At 52.2% G+C, this 24,899-nt stretch overlaps 2 protein-coding genes across 2 annotated transcripts in view; one reads left to right on the forward strand and one right to left on the reverse strand.

The window, feature by feature from the left end:
- The window catches only part of PEX16 (peroxisomal biogenesis factor 16), a 561,216-nt gene that overhangs the window by 495,142 nt on the left and 41,175 nt on the right, over positions 1 to 24,899 (reverse strand). The gene's annotated exons all lie outside the window — the stretch shown is intronic.
- CREB3L1 (cAMP responsive element binding protein 3 like 1) overlaps positions 1 to 24,899 on the forward strand; it is a 39,398-nt gene that overhangs the window by 10,504 nt on the left and 3,995 nt on the right. Inside the window, exons 2-9 of the mRNA XM_049779990.1 lie at positions 11,480 to 11,708; positions 15,949 to 16,130; positions 19,034 to 19,112; positions 20,338 to 20,495; positions 21,519 to 21,668; positions 21,820 to 21,878; positions 22,245 to 22,313; positions 24,531 to 24,630. Coding sequence (XP_049635947.1) covers positions 11,480 to 11,708; positions 15,949 to 16,130; positions 19,034 to 19,112; positions 20,338 to 20,495; positions 21,519 to 21,668; positions 21,820 to 21,878; positions 22,245 to 22,313; positions 24,531 to 24,630 — 1,026 coding nt within the window. The remainder of the gene's footprint in view (positions 1 to 11,479; positions 11,709 to 15,948; positions 16,131 to 19,033; positions 19,113 to 20,337; positions 20,496 to 21,518; positions 21,669 to 21,819; positions 21,879 to 22,244; positions 22,314 to 24,530; positions 24,631 to 24,899) is intronic.

Genomic DNA, 24,899 nt, shown 5'->3' on the forward strand with positions numbered 1-24,899 from the left:
CGATCCAGGACCAAAGGTGGTTGGTTTGAATCCCGGTGTCCCATATGGTCCCCCATGCCTGCCAGGAGTTATTTCTGAGCAGACAGCCAGGAGTAACCCCCTGGGCATCGCCGGGTGTGGCCCAAAAACCAAAATAATAATAATAATAATAATAATAATAATAATAATAATAATAATAGCAATCTTGGGGCCAGAGCATTAGCAGAGTGGGTAGAGCATTTGCCTTCCACAAGATTCACTGGGTTTAATCCCTGGCATCCTATATGGTTCCCCCATGCCCACCAGGAATTATTCCTGAGTTCAGAGCTAGGAGTTATTTCTTAGCTTATATAATATATATATATATATAAAAGCTTTCATAATTATAAATATAAGTCTAATGATTTACTATTCTAGGGGCTGGAGAGATAGCATGGAGGTAGGGCATTTGGCTTGCATGCAGAAGGACAGCAGTTCGAATTCTGGCATCCCATATGGTCCCCCGAGCCTGCCAGGAGTCGATTTCTGAGCATAGAGCCAGGAGTAACCCCTGAGCACTGCTGGGTATGACCAAAAAAAAAAAAAATTTACTATTATTAGACTACTATGTGCTGATCCTACTCAAGGAAGAAATGTCTTCTAGCCTCAAGGAAGTAAAAGTGTAGGAGAGATGGGTCCCGCTGTACCAAGAGTTCCGGCATGAAATTAATCTGTAACCTGAATGCTTCTAAGTGGTACAAAAGGGAGAGAACTTTTTCTACTGGGTGATCAAGGAAGTCTTCCTTAGAGGAAATAGCCTCTGGGCCTTAAGAGATGACCAGAGTTGGTGAGTAGGGCTAGAGAGCAAAGACCTTCCAGGCACAGAGAACAGTATGTGCAAAGGCCCTGCAGCCATGGAGCTCATGGCATGTTCTCAGGTTCGGTGGAAAGTGAAAAGTAAGAGTCCCCAACTCTCAGTTTATACCAGAGCTTGAGTGTCATGCAGAAAGAAGGACCAGGAGTTGGCTCAGCAGGCAGGACGGAGCCCCTAAGTCCTCCGAACTGTCTCAACCTTAGGAAGGGGCAAACGTCCACTGAAGTGGTCCCTTCCCTCCCAGTTTCTTCCCACTTCTGCCCCCTGTCCTGAGGTGACCTGGCGTGACTCTCTGTGCACGCCCCCAGCCAGTGTGCCAGTCCCCCGAACACTTGCATCCCAGGCACTCAGGCAAAGCCAGGCTGACCCTGCTGGTCCAAGGACCCCACCCTCCCCGAGGACAAGCTGTCCTTCTTTGAGCTGCAGCCCAGACCGTGTCCTGCCTCCTGGCCTGGCCCCAGGACCCTCACAGGGTTCCCCACTTCCTTCTGCAGTTCAGGCCCCTTTTTCTTCCTGCAAAAGTGGCCCGATTGTCCCCAAGGAGGAAAAGGGGAAGGGGACTGGAAGTCCTGAACGCAACCCCCACCTGGTACTTAATTTCCTTGAAATTCGGACCGGACTGTATACCCCTTTCATCATCCTCCCAGAGAGGGGGTCCGGCCCTGCCCTGGCCGCCCCAGATCCTTCACCCCTTTCTCTCCCAGGGTTACAAATCAGTTCCACATTGGGGATCTGGCAGGCGCTAATCTGCTCAGAATTTCCCCTCCCAGTTAGCTCAGGCTCTCATCCCCCCCCCCCCATCCCGCAAAGTCAACTGCTGGGGGTCTGTGGGAAGTGGATTGGGGAGGGAGTTCCTGCCTACTGAGAGCCTATTTCAGAGCCCTAGAGGGACAAGGATTAGGCACCAAGGGGCAGTGGCAGCCTTCCATGGAGAGGTGAAGGGGGGCAAGGGGGCTGAGCCAGTGATGAGGGGATGAGGGGTTGGGGGTGGTGAGGGAAGGCGCGAGGTAGTTCCCAGCTCAGCACATTCCTCAGACATCTGGCCTGGCTGGAAGGGCCCCAGCTGGCCCGCCCAGCTGTGGCTCAGCTCCTCATTCTGTGATGTGAGGACCCAGCAATCCCCCTCCTCCCCGAGCTCTGCAGGATGGGTTGCACCTGGGGGCTGTGTGCTAGGACCCCCTCCCCAGTTTCCTACCCCTATCCCTGATGAGTGGTGTGGGTAATAGCTACCGAAGACCCCCGAATTGAGAAATATGAATGAATCTCTCAGAAAAATTCCTCTGGGGCCAGAGTGATAGCACAGCAGGTAAGGCATTTATTTGCCTTATACGCTGCTGACTCAGTTTTGATCCTCAGCATGCCATATAGTCCTCAGAACACTGCCAGGAGTGATTCTGAATGCAGAGTCAGGAGTAACCCTAGTATAGCCAGGTATGCTGCCCCCCAAAATACGGTAAATTTCTCTTTGGGGCTGATGTCAATTCTGTCCTCTTCTTTTGGAAGTCAGAAAGACTGAGGTTAGAGGCCCACCTCGATAGGTGAGCCCCTGGGCAAAGCCAGTTCCTTCCCCACTCTGGTTTCCATCTGCAGAGGCTCCAGCACTTTGCAGACGCTACCTCAGACCCTCCCCCGGCACCCTGGCAGCCGGAGACACATGCTCCTATTTCATACCTGGGACAGAGGCTCCGCCGGGCTAGGGCACTTGGCCAAAACTACTGCACAGTAGCAGGTTGAGAGCCAGGGCAGGAAGGGCTGGGTCTGGCCCCCTGGTTTGAGAACCCTGAAGCAGCATTAGAGGGTGGGTTTTTAATTATTCATGAATAATGCCAGAGAGTCCCTTCAGCCCTTGAAAGTGTCACTGTTGCTTCTGGCTACCAGTGGGACACTTGAAGAAGGGCAGGGCCAGGCATGAGTCACACAGGGTGTGGGGAGGAGGGCAGAGACTTGGAAGCCCGAGGTGGCAGGGAAAGGGGGAGAGAAAGGGGCGAGGAGTCTGCAGGCGGCCTGCAGAAGCCCAGAGTGGGACAGACCTCATGACCTGGAGACATAGCCCAATCCACTGATGAGCCCAGGAGTCCTGACCTTCCCTGAAGGAAGGGAAGGAAAGGAGGAAAGAGAATGGCAGCTTCTTCCCAAAATAAAACCTGAGGACAGCTAGCCGGGCAGGAGCAGAGTGCAAGAAGGAAAGGAAGCAGCCAGGCGTTCTGGCCAGAGGCGGGTGGCAGGCTCCAGGCGCCAAGCAGGACCTTCCAGCTGGCCTGGGACACAGAGGCCCGCTTGGCTGCTCAGCCACCAGGCCCTGTGGGTACCTTGTGAGCCCAGCCTAGGAGCTTGGGGCAGTTGGCTCAGCATTGAATGGGGGGCTGTAGCCTCCAGGTATACCTGGAATGGCTGGCACTTGATAACACAGTGGCCGTGGGAAAAAACCTTAGTGAATGGACCCCATAGACCTCAGAAGGAGCCGCAGAAAGGAGGTCAGGCACATGGAAACTCTGCCTGAAGCAAGAGCAATTGAATCGGAGTGGAATTCAGGACATTGGTTCCTGGAAGATCAGCTGCAGAGGGGAGAGGGGACTCTCTACAACTCCTTTTTATGAACCCCAGTCAGTCAGCCAGTCAGCAAACAGCTGGACCCCCATCTCCAGTGTGCTGAAACAATAAGAGAATGGGAGATGTGAGTTCACCCCAGATGTGACATAGCCAAGGCCCTAGGGAGAGACTAGAATTCAGGGCTGGGGTCCATCTTCTTTCATGGGGTACAAAGCTTGCATATTAGGAACCTTTTGCCTGCAAGCATCGGGCTATGCTCAGCTGGGCACGGGCTCAGCTGCCATGGGCTGGGCACACAGTTGGTGCTCAGTAAACTCTGGACAAATGCATGGGTGGTGGACGAGGACCTGTATGCTCTTATTCTTCAGAGGGCCCAGGACCAGCCCTGGCACACAGTGGCCAGTGTCCTGAGCTGTCTTGAAGGGATCCTCCAGAAATAGTTAATGCCAACCCTGGGTGGCAGTTAATGCCATCCCTCCCATCTGCCAGACAGCACCTGGCACCCACCCCAGGGTTGGACCACTATACAGGGACCGCCCGGTCTGAAGATGCCAGAGGCTGGTTGGGAACCTGCATGGCAGATACCAGTGTGCTGCAGAGGCCTGCCAGTGGGTGGGTGCCAGCCTGCCCTGATGCCCCCTTCTTGGCAACCATGCCTTATTCGTTTAGTCCCCTGGGGCCAGAGTGATAGGACAGCAGGCAGAGCCTTTGCCTTGCATTTGGTCAACCCGGGGTTGATCCTTGGCATCCCATATAGTCCCCTGAATCCACCAGGAGTGATTCCTGAGCAGAGCCAGGAATAACCCCTGAGCACTACCAGATGTGTCCCCAAAACAAAAATAAAACAGACATTTCAGTTCTCATATTACCCTTCCTCTAATCCCAAACCTCACTGTCCTTGGTCCAAGCCAGTCTGAGACAACTGCCCCCCAGGTCCTCACTGGGGGACCCCATGACTCAGCCGTCTCAATCACATGGCCCAGTGCGGTCAGGACTGTGTGAGTGTGTGACTGTGTACATCTGAGTGCATGCATCCTCAATGGGTATCCTAGAGTCTGGACCATGTCTTGTACCAGGCAGCGTATAGAATTGTCTGCTTGTGACCAGGGATCTCACATTGTGGATCTCACATTGCTAGGGCCAAAGAGGTGGTGTTCTCCTGTGCGAGAAGGAATCTCACAGTCCATGTCTGTGTAGCCTGAGAGCACACAAGTATGCTCACACACACACACACACACACACACACACACACACACACACTCATGCATTCCTGCTTATTTGGACTTGGGCTGTGGTGAATAGTTCGGTAGGGGGAAAATATGAAACTTCAGCAGCCGCCTTCCCCGGGTCTGCGGGGACTGGGGGTTGAGCTCGAGGTTGGAGGTTGGAACATTGTGCTCCCCTGTATCCCCCAGCCCTGCCAGGAAGGCTCAGGGAGGGGCTGGTCCCAAGGACAGAAAGAATTGACTCCCTCCCTTCCCAGTCCAGAGGGGCCAGCATGAAGGGAGACAGCTCCCACTTCTGAGCAGACTGGAGGCACAGTGGTCACTGAGGCCTGGAGAGGACCCACCCACCCAATGCCCTTGTCCCCTTGTCTGAGTACAGCCGGATCTTGAACTAAGGCCCTCTAAGTCCTGTGCCTTTTCCTCCTCACTGGACAGTTTGACACTGGGGTTGGGATTCCCAAAAATCTGCAGGACGATGCTTGAAAGTCAAGGAAGGTTGGAGCCGGAGAGATAGCATGGAGGTAAGGCATTTGCCTTTCATGCAGAAGGTCATCGGTTCAAATCCCGGCGTCCCATATGGTCCCCTGTGCATGCCAGGAGCAATTTCTGAGCATGTAGCCAGGAGTAGCCCCTGAGCACAGCCGGGTGTGACCCAAAAGCCACAAAAAAAAAAAAAAAAAAAAAAGTCAAGGAAGGGTTTAGACACAGGAGACCTGGGGCCACCTCTGCCTCGCCCCCACTAGCACAGCAATGACTCAAGACTAGTGGCCATCAGTTTGCAAGACAGGCAATTTTCTAGTGACCACGAGGCAAGTAACTGTCCTGGAATTCGAGTGTGTGTGTGGGGTGTGTGTGTGTGTGTGTGTGTGTGTGTGTGTGTGTGTGGTGTGGCAGACTAGCATGGGGAAGGGGGGAAATGTGAAAGGACGTTCAGCCCCGCTCCCCCTTTTATGCCCCCCCAGAGCTCGAGCTCTCTCAGAAGGAATGTCCGGGCTGGGGATTCCCCCCACTCCTTATCCCACAGCTTAGTCTGGACCCACTTTGTCTCCTTGTCTCCTCCTTCCTTTTCCCCAGAACAAGCTGAATCAGCTGGGGGCGGGGAGGAGCAGAATTCAGGAACGAGATGGTGTCACTACCTCCTTTCAGGGGAGACCCTTCTTCCACACTTCCTGCCCTTTGCAGAGGCAGTGCCCTCAGATCTCTTCTTTCTTCCGAGGGGATGGAGAAGATAGTTTTTAGAATCACTCCAGAAACATCGCCTCTCCTCCTGCACCCAGGGGTGCAGAATTCTTCCAGGAACCAAGAAGGGAACTTCACAATTGGGCCAGGTCTTTCTCTGGGGTCGGGGACTTTGAGCAAATTCTATGTTTAGTTTCTTGTTGGAAGTTCATGGCAGCAGGCACACCTGGAAGCTCAAAGGGGCCACTTCTGTCACTGTCCCAAATGAAGGCGATGACAAGAGGCCAGACCTGGTACTAGATCCCACTACCACCAACAACAACCTTTGCCTAACCCTTGCAGAGCCTGGGGGGGCACCCTCGACACCAGCCCTTCACCAGTGGGTCCAGCAGGCTTCTCTCAGCCTCTTCCCATTGGTCAGGGACCCTGCAGATCCCACCAATGAGCAGGAAGGGATCGGTGTGGGGAATCCCAAGTGCTCGGACATTAACCTTGGGAGCCCCACCCTCCTCTTTCATTTAAAGGGCCTACGTCGGGCTGCTGGGGTGATACTAGATTATGCGGATTATGAGTTCGATCCCCGACATTCCGTAATGTCCCCCGAGCACTACCAGGAGTGATTCCTGAATGCAGAGTCAGGAGTCACCCCTGAGCACCGACAGGGAGGGCCCCGAGGCCTCTCCTTCAAGAAAGTAGAGCCGGCGCCACTGTGAAGCTGCAGCCCAGAAGGAGCTTATGTTGGCAGGACTGTAGGAAAAAATCTTTAACGAGGAGGGAAACAAATCATAATATTTCCTACTCTGGCTTCCTAGCTCCAATGCTTGGAAAGGAGCCCCTATAGACGGACCGCTGACCCCTTGCAGGATCCTATCTCCCCAAGAATGAGGACCACACCACTGACTTTTGTAGATTTATAGTTTCCTGGCCTTATCTGTTAGCCTCAAATGAGAACTTTTGGTGTGTAAACTGGAGGGAAAGCTGGTGAGAGAGAGAGAGAGAGAGAGAGAGAGAGAGAGAGAGAGAGAGAGAGAGAGAGAGTTGAAGATGGAGAGAGACCAGGAACCTTGCCATAGCTGCAGAGTACATGGGAACACACACACACACACACACACACACACACACACACACACACACACACACACACACACCAACTCTGGAACCTACATAGATGGTTTTCCATCTCTGGAACATCCAGCAAGCCCATCCAGCAGTTGGGAGAGTTTCTGGAAGTGATGGGACATGCCTGCCTGCCATCAGGGGTCCACCCAGCCTAGGAAGAAACCCACATGGCTGAGGTCAGGGTCTGCATAGCCCACCCCCACCCCCACCCCCGCCTGCCTGCCCCTTGGCTGCTCTCACTCTGTCTCTCTGGAAGACTCAGCCCCTCCTCTGGAAGCTTCTTCCTACTGGGCCTTGATTGCATTTTCCAGCAGGTGGGGTGGGGGTTGAAGGGCTCTGGCAGATTCCTAGGGGCCCCCATGAAGAGGTCTCTGAATAGAACCTGGCTCTGCTACTTGAAGTAGAATCGTTGGGGGACCCCTGGCCAGCTTGGAGAAAGGGTCCCTCCTCTCCCAGGCCCCTAGGAAGGGCCTGGCAAAGGCTTATCGCCTGAGAAGCAGCTGCTGGGGAAATACCTTCGTGGCTGACTCACTGCCTGCCCCCCTCTTCCCCCCACACTGGGCTCCACACTGGGGTTTAAGAGAGACCCTGAGAGAATGAGCAGGGGTGAACTGAAAGCACTGGGTGGCCCTGGCTCTGTGGATGGTTATGACTAGCTCAGTCCTGACAATGGCCAAGGAGTATCTTGTGGGGGGGACCCTAAAAATGGCCTTCATTTGGCATTAAAGTGACTCTTATTTCAGACAAGGTTAGAGGCTTAGTACTGTTACCCAGGAGGAATGGTATATGTCCTACTGATGGCCTTGTCCTAGAGTACCATTCCCAAACCTGCTTCTAGCAAGCCCGTGGGGTGGGTGCTGAGATAGAGCAGGTGAACAAGCTGGAGAGCCTTCTTTCGGGTGTCAGCAATCTAGCCAAACTCTAGTTCCAGAACTGGGGGTGTCTACTGTGGTTGGAGATACAGGAGGCAGTGAGAACTCTCCTTGTTCTACTCTCTGGATTTCGTTTTCCTAGTTTAATCCATCAGAATTCTGGGTCAGAGAGACAGTACAGGAGTGAACATGTTTGGTTTGCGTGCAACGGGCCCCATTTCAAAACTTCATACTCCATATGGTACTTTTTTGTTGTTGTTTTGGGGTCACACCCAGCAGCACTCAGGGGTTACTCCTGGCTCTACACTCAGAAATCGCCCCTGGCAGGCTTAGGGGACCATATGGGATGCCGGGATTCGAACCACCGACCTTCTGCATGCAAGGCAAACGCCTTAAGGCCATGCCATCTCTCCGGCCCCCCCCCCCATATGGTATTCTAGGCATTTTCAGGACTCATCCTTAACTAAGCAGAGCCAGGAATAGCCCTAAGGACTTGCCAGGTGTGACCCAACTACCCCCCCCCCACACACACACACGCACATACATAAAGATAGAGCAAAAAGAAAAGAAAAGAAAAGAAAAGAAAACAAGAAAATACATTGGAATCGCTATTCCCAGCACGAACAGATAGCTTCCTCTTCCTCTGTGGTAGCTGGGTAGATTTTATGCATCTGAAAGCTCTTGGGAAAGTTGAAACAATCACAAAAATGTAGGACAGTGATCACTTCCAGCCAGCTGTAAAGAGAGGAGAGGCCCAAATTGATGGACTTTTTCAACTCATTTTGTCTCGGAGCATCCTTTGTTTAGGGGAAGGTCAGACCACCTCCTCTCATTGGTTCCAGTCTCAACTGAGAATCTGAGTCTGGCACTGTGTAAATGTTCTGTGTATTCAGTGTCAATGTTTGCATGGGTGACATGAGTTTACTCAGTTTGTCCTCTTAATCACTGGAGAGGAATAGTAAGTGCCTGACAAAAATAATCCATCTTTCAGACAACGTGATAAGGTAGGAACTAGTTTTATCATAAATGAGGAAACTGAGTTTTAGGAATGCAGGCACTTAGCAAGAAAGGAAGCTGGGGGAGGCAGGCAAGTCCTGAACATTAGAATCTGTGTGGTCCCCTAACACTGCAGGCACCCAGCCCCCTGGACTGAATTCCAGGGCCATCTCTGCTTCAGCCTCTGGACTAGTTCCAAGTATTTTAAGCCAGAGAGACCAGGAACCCAGGGTTCCTAACGATCTCCCAGAAGCCAGTCTATAAGCATGCACCAGACAGGACCCCAGAGCCTGCAATAGCTCCTGCCTCCACCATCTCTTCCAAACCCCACAGCAAATTCATCTCCCATGAGAAAACTATGCAGGATAGTAATAATATTTCTTTACAAATGAATAAAGGAAAGAAACTACTTAGTTCCAGGCCCTGACAGCTCTTTTATAATAAAAAGTGAAGGAGCTAAAGCAGTGGTCCTCAAACTATGGCCCGTGGGCCACAAATTGTATTTGTATCTGTTTTGTTTCTTCATTGCAAAATAAGGTATATGCAGTCTGCATAAGAATTCGTTCATAAGTTTTGTTTTTACTATAGTCAGACCCTCCAATGGTCTGAGGGACAGTGAACTGGCCCCCTGTTTAAAAAGTTTGAGGACCCCTGAAAGGGATAGTAAAGCAGGTAAGGCATTTGCCTTGCCTTGCATGGGGCTAATCCCAGTTCAATTCCCAGCATTCTGTTTGCTTGTGGTTGTATGGTCTCCTAAGCCCACCAGGAGAAATTCCTGAATGCAGAGCCAGAAGTAACCCCTGAGCACTGCCAGGTGTGACCCAAAGAAGACATAATTTTGGGGAGAGCTTTGGGGCCACACTCAGCAGCACTCAAGAATTACTTTCTGGCAAGCTCTGGGAACCATATGGGATGCCAGGGATCCAACCTGGGTTGGCTGAGTGCAAGGCAATCACCCTCGCTGCGATGCTACCGCTCTAGCCCTATTTTTTGTTTTTGTTTTGTTTTTGGGTCACACCTGGCAGCGTTCAAGGGTTTCTCCTGGCTCTGTGCTCAGAAGTCACTCCTGGCAGGCTCGGGGGACCTGTGGGATGCTGGATTCGAACTGGGGTTTATCCCGTGTTGGCCACATGCAAGGCAAACACTTTACCACTGTGCTATTGCTTCGGCTCCACAGCCCCTATTTTTAATAATAAGACGTAACATTTGTTGGGGAATTGCTAAGTGCTGGGGTCTGTTCTCAGTCATTTCCATGTGTTTGCTTGTTTAAACCTCACAACAATTCTAACAGATAAGAACTATTATGGTCCCCAAGGTACGGTAGAGGAAATGAAACAGTTAATTAGTTTACCCCAAATCAAAGCAATCACTGCTTTTCCGACTTTTTTGTTTCTAAGAAATACATTTTACATCATTACCCAGCATGCACACACACACACACACACACACACACACACACACACACACACACACACACACACACTCACTCACTCACACACAAACACACATATGCCTGAGATAAAAATATCGTGGGGTATTTAGCCTCACTATGTTCAATGCGCTCTGATAGTTTCTACTCTATTTTGGTCTGCTTTATTTTTTCTGAGATTCTGGTCGTGACCTACTAAATTGATTTCACAACCATTAATGAGTCACCACCCACAGTTTAAACGGCACTGAGTCATAAGCAAGAAGGCTTGAGGCCAGGAGGCAAATGCAAGGAACATGGCTTGTGAGCCTGCTCTCTTGGCACCAGGGATGACTTGGAAAAGGGGGCCCTGAAGGCTTGAGGATAGTGGGGACTCAGTTAAGGCCCTGGGAGCCCTACCACCTGGCATATCATGCACCAACTTTTAAAAGATCATGCACCGACTTTTTAAAACTTTCCTTTGGGACACAAGGTTGATGGCATTGGCGCACTCGTCCTTTCATTTAGCAGAGAGGACGACAATCAAAGAGATTTACCCAGGGCATAGAGCCAATCCTGGGGCCCAGTCCTGTCTCCTCTCTAGGGATTCTTTATCATTTTGTGTTAGAATCACACTTGGCAGTGCTCAGGAGCTACTCCTGGGCTCTGTGTTCAGGGGTCACTCCCGGTGATATTCAGGGGACCCTCGAGTACTGGAAATCAAACGCAGACTCCCCACATGCAAAACATGGAGCTCTCTCTCCAAATCCAGAGCATCTGGGGTTCCTCCCTATCACCCACAGATGCCCCTTGAAAATAATGCCTGTGGGGGCTTGGGTGGGGGTGAGGAATAGCAGGGCTGTGAAAGCAGTGGGTGCTAGGGAAGTGCTGAGGACAGTTCAAGAAGGAGGACAGGAAGAGTAATGGAGAGGCTGCTGGTGGTGGTGGCTGTTTATAAGAATGAGAAGAGTGGGGCCCAGAGAGATAGCACAGCGGCGTTTGCCTTGCAAGCAGCCGATCCAGGACCAAAGGTGGTTGGTTCGAATCCCGGTGTCCCATATGGTCCCCCGTGCCTGCCGGGAGCTATTTCTGAGCGGACAGCCAGGAGTCACCCCTGAGCATGGCCGGGTGTAGCCCAAAAACCAAAAAACGAAAAAAAAAGAAAAAAAAAAAGAATGAGAAGAGTAAGAGAAATATGGATTAGAGGATGGCAGTGATGGGGGTACCCCTACGACAGCATCTGCACCCAATCCCAAGTTAGACTAAGCCTTCACCATCTCCCTGCATCCTTCCCTAGCATTTTCCTGAGCACCTGGACCACTTCGTAGAGAACATGGAGGATTTCTCCAATGACCTGTTCAGCAGCTTCTTTGACGACCCGGTGCTGGCCGACAAGAGCCCTCTCCTGGACATGGAGCTGGACGCGCCCACGCCGGGCATCCAGGCGGAGCACAGCTATTCGCTGAGCGGAGACTCTGCACCCCAGAGTCCCCTGGTACCCATCAAAATGGAGGACACTACCCAGGGTAAGGAGCAGGGTGCAGAACAGAGAGCTGGGTGAGGGGGTTGATCTTCCAAGAGACTCCAGGGGGCTCCCTGCAGGTTAAAACATCCCTACAGACACCTCTCAGGGGAGAAAGCTGGCCTGACCTTTGTTTTGTTTGGGAGTGCACCTGGCAGTGCTCAGGGATTTCTCCTGGGTCTGCGCTCAGGAATCATTCCTGGAGGTCTCAGGGGATCAGATATGGTGTCAAGGATTGAACACAGGTCAACTGCATGCAAGGAAAGTACCTTACCTGCTGTTATGTTGCTTGGCCCCTTGTTCCTGTCTAGGAATTTTTAATTTCATTTCATTTGGGTTGGGTTTGGGGCCACACCCAGGTGTGCTAGGGATCTCACTCTTGGAGGTTCTCACGGGACCCTATGCAGTGCCAGGGATTAAACCGGGGTTGTCACATGCAAGACAAACACTTTACGACCATATTCTCACTCCGACTCCAAGCCTAGCCTTTTCATCCTTACTAAAACTAACCCACACAGGAACTTCTCAAGGGAAGTTTTTACCAAAGGATTATAGAAACTTCTTAAAATGTACATTTCTGGCCCCTACTCTGCTGGGTCAGGAACCCTGGATTTAGACCCAGCCTTCCAGGTGGTTCTAAGCACACACTTGGGTTTGAAAAATCACTGGTTTAGAGGAAACAGTGAAGGGAATTAAATAATAAATGTGGGCACGTTTCCAAAACTCTGGAACCTTTTACCTCCTACTGTAATATCCTCCAAGATGCCAGCTGCAAGAAACTTTTGCACCCTCCTTTTATTCTTGAAGTTAAAGCCCCTCCCTCAGCCCTGTTTAAGAAAAAGGGCTCTCTGAGCTCCTCTCCTGAGATGATCCTTCTTCCAGACTCCAAACTGAACCATCACACAGGCTCCCTTTCTGCCTGTCTTCCAGCACAGGTGGTCAGCCTTGTCAGATCTGGCAATGTAGCCCTGGGCAGAGCTTCCTGGTATCTCAGCCTCAGTGTCTTCATCTGCAAATGCAAATAACAGAGGACATTTCTAGAGAACATTCCAGGTTCTGAGCAGCCTGTATGTCACCATATTTACGGGGCTCACAACCGACGGCGCTCAGGGGTTACTCCTGGCTTTGTTCTCAGAAATTGCTTCGACAGGCTCCAGTGACCATATAAGATGCTGGGATTTGGACCACCATTCGTCCTGGGTCAGCTGTATGCAAGGCAAATGCCCTACACTGTGCTATCTCTCCAGCCCCTGTTCCTCATCCTTTATAGGTGAGCTAGGACCCACCTTGATCATGGTCTTCCTTTGTGAGAGTAACAAAACTCACACACACACACACACACACACACACACACACACACACACACACACACACTGAAATACAGAGCCTAGATAGGAGTATTCAAGTCTAATTCTAGACTTCAGATTCTTGATATCCCCCAAATTTGTTTGCCTCAAGGGCAGTAAGGGGGGACTAGCATGGAAATCAACTATCTTGGGTATAAATCCCCTTGCTTCTACCAGCTTCCATGTGATCTTTGAACAAGTTACTTAACCTCACTGGGTCTGCTTTGTCATTTCTAAAATGAAAGGGCCAGAGAAATAGGACAGTGGACAGGGTGCTTGCTTTTGATTCAATCCCAAACACTTCATAAGCCCCCACCCCCACCCACCCCCGCTCCAGCCGCATCAGGAGTGATCCCTGAGCACAGAGCCAAGAGTAAGCCCTGAGCCCTGCTGACTGTGGCCCCAACACACAAAATAAAATAAAATAAAATAAAATAAAAAAAAATCACATGTACCTTGAGAAGTCTGGTCAGGATTAAATTTAAATGTCTATATAACTCAATAACAATGATAGATTTATTATTAGTGGCTAGCCTTAGTAGCTCATCAAAGTCTTTCATTTATTTTATATTTGGGGGGTGTTGGAGTCACACCCACACTTCCAGGGATCAAGACCTCCTGCTTGAAGGCATCTGCACTCACGCCTGTCAAGCTGTCTCTCTGGTTCTCCAAAAGTCCTTCTGAATGAAGTCAGTTATGACTTGAACAATGACCAGTGTCACGACTTGGTCTCCCTGCGGAGGACAATGTTCTCTTCATCGGCTTTTCATATCTCCTCTGAATGAGCAGAACTCAAGAGGAACCAGAGGGGGGCACTGCAGGCTGGCAGAATCCCTGCCCGAGGCAGTCGCCAGGCGGAGCCTGCTCTGCCTGCTCCTGCTCTTTGTGCATCTCTGAGATTCTGGGGCCACAGTCAAGCCTTCCGGCCTCTTCTCAAGCACCTCCTGGGTGGGGGCACTTAGGTGGCTCCAGGCCTTGGGGCTTCTGAGGCCTCACCCTGCATGGAGGCCAGACTCTCCCCCCATGCCAACTCCTCAGGCCACCCACCCCCACCAGGCCACCCCAAGTCTATTTTTAGAGCAATTTGTCTGTGGGTCCTTAGTGGGGCCCAGCTTCCCGGAGGCCAGCAGGCTGGCCCTGTAATTTGGGAAGATTGTGGGTGTCCCTGGAGCCTAGGGGTGGCCTGTGGCTCAGTGCCAGGCCCGCATGCTCCTTGCTCCTGAAGGGTAGGGCGTGGCCTCTGAGGTGGGATCCGTGAGCCACTCCTCACCCACAGCCCCCCAAAGGCCAACATCCCCTCTAACTGTGCCCTGCAGCTGGCCTTTCTCCTGGCCTCTCTGGCCAGTTTCTGTGTGCAGTTCCCCATGAGCAGGGCTGACTGGACAGGAGGGAAGGGGTGAGGCCTGCCAGCCTGGTGTCCGAGGAGAGACCCACTAGGTGGGGTAGAAAGTGGGCGATGCCCTAAAAAGCCTGAATCAACATTACCCTTCGCTCACACTGACCTCAGTCAAAGGTCAGGCACATCATTCTTCCCCCCAGAGTCTGTCTGTAGAATGTTACCTCCTCCCCACTTCCACCACTCAGCCCTCATCTTAGCTCCCAGGGTCCATTTTAGCAGGAACTTTTATTATCTGCTGATTTGGGGGGAGGGAGGAGGGAGGACGCTTATTGATGCTCAAGGGCTACTCCCAGTTCAGTACTCAGAGTTTGCTCTTGGTTCTGGAGACCGTGCCATGCTGGGGATTGAACCCAGAGCTCCCACAAGCATTCTAGCCTGTTGAGTCATCTCCCCGGGATTTGGGGGGCCTCACCCAGCAGTTCCCATAGCTTACTCCTGGCTCTGTGATAGGGACCAGTCCTGGTGGGTCTTAGAGGAGCTGATCAAATCTGTCTCAACGGCATGCAAGGCATACCCTGTAGGATTCTCTCTCTCTTTCTGTCTTTCTCTCCTTCTCTTTCTCTCTCCTCTCTTCTCTTTCTCTCCTTCTCTCTCCCTTTCTCTCTCTTTACCCCCCAGCGAGGAGGGTGTTTGCCTTGCATGCAGCCGAACTGGGTTTGATTTCCATCATCCCATATGGTCACCCCCTAGCAGCCTGCCAGCTGCTGGGTGTGGCCAAAAGAAAAAAAAAAAAAAAACCTCTCCAGTTGCTTCCACTTCAGATCAAAATTCATAGCCCTCAGCCCTGTCTCCAAGGCCTCATTTCCCTCCCTGTAAACTTGTTTTATCCTGTCCTTCTCTCCCCTTTCCAACCCAGCTCCCCTTTCCAACACAACTCTCCACTGGCTCTCCATTAGATCCCAGCACTAGCATTACATAGGTCAATAGTCACTGGCTCTTAGTCACTGCCCAGCAGTAGCTGGAAGGTCGTCAATGACTTCATCCCAGCCACTGTGACCCATGGGGCAGTGTCAGCTTTGAGAGAGCTGCAGCATTTGGCCTTAGGGTTTCCACTAGTCTGGAGAGACCCAAGTTTGTTGTCCAAGATTCCCAGGTCTGTTGTCTGTTGACCACTCAGTCAGGTGCAGAAATGAAAATGGCCGGAGCAAGAGTATAGCAGGTAGGGTGCTTCCTTTGTATGCAGCCTACCGGAGTTTGGTCCTGGGCGTCCCATCTGGTCCCCGAGCCTGTCAGGAGTGATCCCTGAGTGCAGGGCCAGAAGTAAGCCTTGAGCATTGCCAATGTGGCTCCAAAACAAAAACAGGAGAGAAGAAAATGCCAGCTCCTCCTCCTCTTCAGGCCTCTGCCCTGCTTTTACCCTTCAGTGGGTCTCCCCTCTCTTTCCTTTCACCTTCCAATACCCCAGCCTCTCACCTCACCCTGGTGCTAGCCAGTGTCCTACTGCTAAGAGCCCCTTGCTCTAGCTGTCCCTGAGCCCTGGTGTTGCTCTCTTGTCACAGAAGTGGAACACGGAGCCTGGCTGCTGGGACGCAAACTCTGCTCAGTCATGGTGAAGCAGGAACAAACCCCGGAGCTGCCTGTAGATCCACTAACCATGGCCACCACTGCTGCAGCCACTGCCGTGGGCCCTGCCCCGCTGCTGGGCCTCAGCCCCCTGTCCAGGTTGCCCATTCCCCACCAGGTGAGCCTGGGGTCTGAGGGAGGGAGGACAGGAGGATGGGCCCAGAGATTCTGGGGTAAGAGGTTGGCTACAGCCCCTCAGACTCTGGAATGGGGACAAGTTGGGGACTGAAGGGTTCAAGTGTCAGGCCTCTTATGTCACCCTGGACTTGTCTCCTGAGGCCTCTCAGAGTAGATGAGTCCTTGCTGGGGGGCAAAAACAGAACCCAGGGATGGGTGGGGGGAGCATCTGGGAGGACTCACAGATGGAGCCAGCCAGGACACCTTGTTTTCTCCAGGTGTCAGGATTTTTTTTAAAGGAAGCAAGAGGGGCCAGAGAGATAGCATGGAGGTAAGGCGTTTGCCTTGCATTCAGAAAGACGGTGGTTCGAACCCGGCATCCCATATGGTCCCCCAAGCCTGCCAGGAGCGATTTCTGAGCGTAGAGCCAGGAGTAACCCCTGAGTGCTGCCGAGTGTGACCCAAAAACAAACAAAAAAATTTAAAAGGAAGAAAGATCACAACAATAAACCACAGTGGTAGGGTATTTACCTTGTACGCAGCGAATCTAAGACTGTCAATGGTTTGAATCCCGGCATCCCATATGATCCCCTGTGTCTGCCAGGAGAGATTTCTGAGCGCAGAGCCAGGAGTAACCCCTGAGTGCCACTGGATGTGACCCCCACCCCAAAAAAAAAACCACCATATATGTATTGAGTTCTATTTCATTGTTTACACTCAGTAAGATTCAGAACTAAGGGGCCGGGCGGTGGCGCTAAAGGTAAGGTGCCTGCCTTGCCTGCGCTAGCCTTGGACGGACCGCGGTTCGATCCCCCGGTGTCCCATATGGTCCCCCAAGCCAGGAGCAACTTCTGAGCACATAACCAGGAGTAACCCCTGAGCGTTACCGGGTGTGGCCCAAAAACCAAAAAAAAAAAAAAAAAAAAAAAGATTCAGAACTAAGATGTATCCTGTGCCTGGCAGTTCACAGGATGGAAACTGAGCTTCCTGCATTCCAGCCCTTTGAGCATCTCCCCAGCCCCAAGAATCCTATTTTATTTTCATGGACAGGTGGAGTGATAGTGTTCAAAAGGCCCCCGGGCTGCTCTGAGGTGGGCAGAGCAGCTTATGGCCGTGAGAGCTGAGGATGGATGAAACACTACCTGGATCCTGTGGGGCTGGGGACCATAAGGGTCATCCCGCAATGCTTGAGGGCCTCCAGCATGGGGAACATGCTGTGTCAGGGCCAAATGTGGGACCGAGTATTGCAGCTAAGTATCCTTGGCCCAGGGTTAGTCTGTCAACCCACTTTTATGCCCACGAATAACCCAGGAGTGTCACAGCGGCAGCATTCTACAGCTGCTGGGAAAGTGGGCCCAGACCTACAAAAGGCCTTGCCAGGATCCTGCGGCTTTTAGGGTACACAGAGGACCCCTTCTTCTCCTTTCCTTCTCTGCAAAATTGGGACATTAGCTACTGCTTATGTGCTTCTTCTACTCCTCTTTGCCCAGGAAGGGTCCACTTAGAATCTTGGGGTGAGAATGCAGCTGGCCTGCCCCCTGCTGGCCATCTGTATCAGAAGCTCCACACAGTGGGGCAAAGGCCAGCCTGGGGCCAGTACAGGTGGGGTGGGTAGGTAAGTAAGGCCCTGCCTGGCCTTGCAGGTGGCCAACCTCAGGTCAATGTCCCAGCACCACGAGGAGTGACCCCTGAGTACAAAGCCAGGAGTAGCTCCTGAGTACTTCTGGGTGTGACCCAAACGTCAAAGAAAAAAGGCAAAAGGCAGTTTAGCCTTTCTGCCTTCCTCTGACCCTGAGGTCAGGGTCAGCTGTCAATATGGAAGAACTTGCATGACCTTAGCCGGGACTGCTGAGGCCCTGCCCAGACAGAAGGGGAAGTGCCCTCAGCCCACAGTTTCAGCCTGACTGGTGCACAGGCCCAGGACCCAACTGTGTCACCAGGACACCCTGTGATCTGCCCTGGGCCCCCTCCCTCTCCCCATCACAGTTCTTCAAGTTGTCCCTTGAGGCTCGAGCTGGGATTAGGACCAGGGAATCTCCAGATTCCTTGCCAACTCCAACCTTCTGCGGTTCTTACTCATCTTCCATGATCCTGGGATCTGTGTTCACACCCCACCCCCATGTCTCTGCTGACTGCAGACCCCAGGAGGGGGTAGGGATGGTATTTTAGGAGAAAGTGGGTGGTCCTGAAATCAGCCCCCAGCATGGTGCCTCCATCAAAGAGGACACCACATGTATGCGTGCTGGTCGTCCTGTCCCTGCAGAGTTCCCATTCCTTCTGGAACAGTGAGTTTAGATGAGAGAAAGGGAGAGAGAAAGGCAGACTTATTTCAAGTACAACTCAAATACCCACAGTCCCTTGCTTCAGACCTCTCACTGCCTCAAATCTCTGGTCTTCACCCCACCATCCTACCCCTAGTCCACTCAGGTATTCTGGAAGTTTCCAGATCTCAGTCACTGGAGAATCCAAGCCCAGGCCACTGCCCAGCCTCTGCCCCTCTCCTCACTAAAACTTTTCCTGGCTTGGCCTTGGCATGCAGCCTTTTGCTGGAGCGCTTCTCGGTATAGGTTAGACCCACTTTCTACAGCTGCCCAGACCTCAGTCTGAGCCATCATTCCCCCCTCCCTGGAACCCCAGCACTTTGCTGGCATCATCTCCCCTGCTTGTGTTATACCCACATGCCCGATGGATCGTGCTGCTCAGGGTGGGCCTCCTCTCTCTTAGAGCATCAAGCTTGTGCAGCTCCACCACCATTTTCTGAAGGGATTTGGCTCCTCCCAGCAGGAGAACCAGCTCCTGCTGCCTCTGGGCCACGCCTGGAGCTGTGGGCCCAGCAGGAGGAGGTTCGGTGGGTTGATATGAGGCAGCCTCAGGAACACGAGGTTCCACCTGACTCTTCCTCAGGCACCAGGCGAGATGACTCAGCTGGCAATGATCAAAGCAGAGCCCCAGGAGGTGAATCAGTTCCTCAAAGTGACACAAGGTAAGAGTGTCCAGGGAGGGACAGGCCATCCCCGGTCTTGGGCAAGTGACATCCTTACTCCCTTGGACCAGCCCATTCATCTTCTTTAATGTCACTTACCATGCTCACAACAGCTTCCCTCCCTGCCCTGCCCTCCTGTCCCCTGTCCCCAGTCTATAACTGTCACCAGGGATGTCTATACTCTCCACTCTCTTTGTCAATGCCCCTCCCATCATTCACTAACTGAAGCCCAGTCTATAACCCTCCATCACTGGCCAGCCCTCCCCCTGGTCTGTCTATTGTCCACCTGTCCATTTCCCCATCCATCTGTCCATCCATTCATCCATTGTTCAGCCATTTATTATCTATTCATAGATCCACTCATCTACCCATCGTTCATCCTTCCATCCATCCTTCCTTTCATCCCTGCATCTAACAAGAATCCACTGGGTTTCTCAGGAACGTGAAAAGCAGAAAGAAAAGACAGTTCCTGTATCCAAAAAGATAGAACAGTGAGGGCCTCAGCCAATCACAGCAAGGCTCTGGGCTGAGTGAAGATGGCAAAACCCTAGCAGGCAGGAGAACTTGACATCCCTGGCCTGACAGGGAGACTAGAGAATACCAGAAGCTTCCTGGTATTCTCCTAAAGAGGAGAAGGGGCTGAGTTAATCGAAAAGAAAAACAGCTAAACAAATCTCCCCACCTCCTCATCAATCCCTCAGACACTGATGAAATGCCTGCTGTGTTTTAGAACCTGGGTTAAGTTCCAGAAGGTTGGGTTGGAAAGAGAGTATAGGTGCCTTGCACATGATCAAGGATTTCATCCTGATCCTTGGGACCACATATGATTCCCTGAGTCCTGCCAGGAATGATCCATGAGTGCAGAGTCAAGAGAAAGCCCTGAGGAATGCCATGTGCCTCCCCCCCATATAAAAGGAGCCTGGATGCTGTACATCCAGGGAAGGACCCCAGGATTCAGCCCTGGTGATGTCCATCTGCAGGACCAGAGTCCAAGGAGGCAGGTGGGAGGGGTGGCAGGGAAGGGTGACAGGGATGGGAGGCAAGGATAGACAGCTTCCTGGAAGCAGCTTCAGGCTTGTCTCTGTGAGTAGGCAGAGTGATTTCTGACGTCACAGCTCAAGACACTGCCCCCCACTGTTCTGGGTTCTTGTGCCCTGCTAAACTCTACTCTGGTGTCCAACAGATGGGTGTCACCCCATTAATTGGCTCCCTTCTCTCTCCCCAGAGGACCTGGTGCAGATGCCACCAACGCCCCCCAGCAGCCATGGTAGTGACAGCGACGGCTCCCAGAGTCCCCGCTCTCTGCCCCCCTCCAGCCCTGTCCGGCCCCTGGCCCGCTCCTCCACGGCCATCTCCAGCTCCCCACTCCTCACCGCCCCACACGTAAGCAAGGGGGGTTCTGGACCGGACAGGGGCACAGGGTGTTGGCTTTGAGTCAATCCATTCCTACTAAGAGCTAATAGGGAAGGGTCTGGGGTCCCCCAAACTTGGTTCTCACTCCTATTAGCAGTCAAGGAGGATCCTGCCCTGATGGTGGGAGTAAGACCCCTTTAATTCTGCCTCTTGTGAATAGGAAACAAATGGAGGCTCATGAGACCCCCACCCCAGGCTGTCAGGAGCTAAAAGTAGATTTTGAGAGACTTGAGAAACAGTACAGCAAGTAGGGGGCTTGTCTTACTGCAGACAATCTAGTTCAATCCCTGCTACCACATAGGATCAGATCCCCTGAGCCCAGCCAGGATCCCTGAGTTGTAAGCCAGGAGTGATGCTCCCCTCCTTCCAAAAAAAAAAAAAAAAAAAACCCTAGAACTTGACATTGTGATTACCAGAGGCAGCTGAGGTGTTCTGACTGGGGCACAGACCCGAGAAGCACAGATTTCCCTGGAAATAGGTACAAAGTCCTAGGATGGATCTAAGGACACCCCCACCAAATGAAAACTATAGAGCTTTGAGGACTGTGATGGTTGGGAGACCCCAAGAAGGAGTTTGGAGACTGGGCTGGAGAGATAGTAAAGCAGGCAGGGGACTCTCACCTTACATGCAGCCAACCTGGGTTCAATATCCACCAAGTACCCCATATGGTTCCTGAGTCCACCAAAAGTGATTCCAGAGCACAGACCCAGGAGTCAGTTTTGAGCACGACCAGGTTTAGTCTCCAAAAAAAAAAACAAACATCCAAAAATTGGACTGTAGATTTCAGGATTGGATCTTGCATCTGAGTGCCAACCAGGGGAATTGAATCCTAATACATGGGCTTCCATCCCTGACCTCTTCAGTGCCACTTAGGCCTCTACCTTTTCCAGATGAGAAAACTGGGTCTGTGTCCAGGGAGTGAGGTGTCTGCCAGAACACAGTGCAGAGAAGCCCTTCCTAGAGCTGGGGACAACTCTATCCTCCTTTCCACAGAAACTGCAGGGGACTTCGGGGCCGCTCCTTCTGACGGAGGAGGAGAAGCGAACCCTGATCGCCGAGGGGTATCCCATCCCCACCAAACTCCCGCTCACCAAAGCTGAGGAGAAGGCCTTGAAGAGGGTCCGGAGGAAAATCAAAAACAAGGTAGAGCCTGGCCCAGCTCCTGCTCTGGGGCTGCCTGGGTGGGTGGGGACTTTAGCACCCCTAGAAAGGCCAGCCCTGAAATGGTGAAAGGGGGTTCAGAAAGTGGTAATGTGACCACAATATCCCCTGTGTGGGGGCTTCTCCCCTCTAGATCTCCGCCCAGGAGAGCCGCCGAAAGAAGAAGGAATACGTGGAGTGTCTAGAAAAGAAGTAAGAGGTTTGGATGCAAGGGACAGGAGCAATAGTTCTGTGGGGAGAGTGCTTGCCTTGCATACAGCCTACCTGGTTTCAATCCCCGGCACCCCATATTGTTTCCCCAAACACTGCCAGGCATGATCCCTGAGTGCAGAGCTAGGAGTAAGAACTGAGTACCACCAGGTGTGACCAAATACAAACAAAAAATAAAGATATTTGGACCCATCCCCTGCCCAACTCCCCCAGGGAACCAGGGCACAGACTGTAGCTCCCAGAGCGGATACAGTGAATGGGCAGGGGCTGTAGATGGGGGAGGCTGGCCCAGGAAGGGAGCAGCAGGAGTATGGACTCCCCTGAGCATCGTGTGGCTCTGCCCTGCAGGGTGGAGACGTTTACATCAGAAAACAATGAACTGTGGAAGAAGGTGGAAACCCTGGAGAATGCCAACAGGTAGGTAGTGCCACCATCTTGGTGGGTGTCTGGCTTCTAATGACTCTGGGAGATATGAAAAAAGAGAGGCTAGGGAATTCCAGGTGGCAGGCACCCACAAACCAGGGTCCCCACAGCCCTCCCGATCCTTTATCTGCAAGTGGTCTTCAGGCAGGACTGGAATGGGGCTGGAGAGAGACAGAGGTGCAGCAGGATGGTGATCCTCAGAGCAGCTGCTGCTGCATGCTCTAAGTGCTTGTAGAAAAGCTTCTTTTCTTCTCCATACAGCTCTCAAAAGTCCTGGGTTCATGCCGGCACCTCTTGACCCTCACAACCACTGTCTTGATCCTGGCTAGAGTTTCTGGGCCAGCAGCCTGGGCGTGAGAAATGCAGGATCAGGGAGTCTCCCAGGCCGGCTGAGTCAGAACCTGCACTTTGACCAGTTCTTGGGTGATTCACTTGTTGGTCTGTCGGAGTCAATGGGAAGAGAAGCAGCTCAGCACTGGACCCAGCAGCCATGCAGCTCGGCTCTGAGTTCTGGGTTCCCAGCTATTTTGGTGGTTCTGGGAAAACTTCCGACTCCTGGGGCTATTGTGGGGGATGATTTCTTTGTTTTTTCTGTGAGTGATAGAAGCGGTATCTGCTGGGAATTCTTGGAAATCCAATAACGCTATGCCAGGCATTTCTGAAATATCAGTTTATTGGGCTGGTGCAATAGACCAGTGAGGAGGACACTTGCCTTGCATGCAGCCAACCCAGGTTCAATCCCCAGAAACCCAGATGTTCCCCCAAGCACTGTTAAGAGTGATCCTTGAGTGCAGAGCCAGGAGTAAGTCCTGAGCATTGTTGCATGTAGCCCAAGAACTGAAACAAAAAGAAATGTCAATTCACATAACTGTTTCTTCTGTGGCCTTCTTGCCAGTGGCCGGGCAGGAGCCTATAGAGGTCAGATGGGGTGCCGAGGGGCTGGAGAGATAGCACAGTGGTAGGGTGTTTGCCTCGCACGCAGTTGATTCAAACAGACGGTGGTTTGAATCCTGGCATCCCATATGGTCCCCTGTGCCTGTCAGGAGCAACTTCTGAGTACAGAGCCAGGAGTAATATCTGAACACTGCTGGGTGTGACATCCCCCCCCAAAAAAATAGAAAGGGTGCTGGGAGTCAAACCTAGGGCATCATGTGTACAAATGATGCATTCACCACTGAGCTTCATCCCCTACCTTGGTGTTTAAGAATGACTTGGTAGGGGCCAAAGCATTTGCCCTGCATGCTGCCATTTCGGGTTCAATCCTTGGTATCCCAGAAGCTCCCCTGAGCACCACTAGAAGTAATTCCTGAATGCAGAGCCAAGAGTAAACCCTAGGCATTGCAGAGTGTGGCCCTTTTTAAAACAAAAATGTAAAGTAACTGAAAAGCCAAGTTACAATAACACAAAGCACCTGAGAAGAGAAGCATGTGCTCAACAGAAGGTTCTTTTCTTCTCTCCTGCCTTCTCCCCAAGCTCCTTCAGGCCCTGGAAAAAAAAACCCACACTCAGGGAAGGAGGACGGTACCCCTCAGCCTTCTCCCTCTCCCCAGATTCATCTCTCTGGCCCCAAATAGGACCAGGCCCTTGGAACTATTGCGCCACCTGCCGTTCATTCTAGGAACTGCAATCGGGTGCTGATGCTATGATTCAAGATTTGTTCACACAGCGTGGGCCGAACCCCCTCTGTGAGGACCAAAGGATGCCGCACTGGGTGGAACTTGGTCCCCGCCTTCAGGGAGCCCACAGTTCACCACGGAGACTGACAGGGATGTCTATAAATAAACCAAGTGTTCTATGTGCTATGATTAATGCCCAAACCACAATGACACCAAAATGAGTCCTCCATTTACTGAATTCTCAGCACTAACCAGAGATCAACCAAGAGCCTGTCAGTTCAGAGAGGAGGCAGAGCACAAAGGAAGGGCCATCTGGGGGACACTGGTTCAGGGAAGGAGAAGCAGGCAGCCTAACCCCATCAGGGGCAGCCATCCGCCATGAGACATGCCCCAGGTGTCCAAGCCATACATACCACAGAGGAGCCAAGCAGGGGGTGACCTTTTCTGTCCTGACCGGAATGGGCACCTGGGGTGGAAGCCGGGTCTGGAGCCAGCCCAGATCCTCCCAGGAACAGGAACAGTGTGAGGAGGCAAAGAGGCCTGCTGGGTCACCATCAGTGACTGCTATGTCCCCATTGCACCCCCACACCCCTAGGACCCTGCTTCAGCAGCTGCAGAAACTCCAGACTCTGGTCACCAGCAAGATCTCCAGACCGTACAAGATGGCTGCCACCCAGACAGGGACCTGCCTCATGGTAGGTCCCCACCCTGCACTACTGACTATCCCGCAGGCGGATACATCTCTCAGGCTGACTTTCTGGGCTAGGAGGCTGAATTCGGAGTGGGGGCAGTCCTGTGAGCCATGTCTCTGTGCCTAGTATGCTGGCTTCAGCCTCTTCCACCAGGCCCCTGGAATGTTCTAGAACATTCTTATACCAGGCCCATAGAATATTCTAGAACATGACACCCCAGGGCCAGTTCTGGTATGGGTGTGTTGTGACTCATATGCATTAGGCTGGAGGAT

This window comes from Suncus etruscus, chromosome 9, assembly GCF_024139225.1.
Source record: "Suncus etruscus isolate mSunEtr1 chromosome 9, mSunEtr1.pri.cur, whole genome shotgun sequence".
Classification (NCBI taxonomy): Eukaryota; Metazoa; Chordata; class Mammalia; order Eulipotyphla; family Soricidae; genus Suncus; species Suncus etruscus.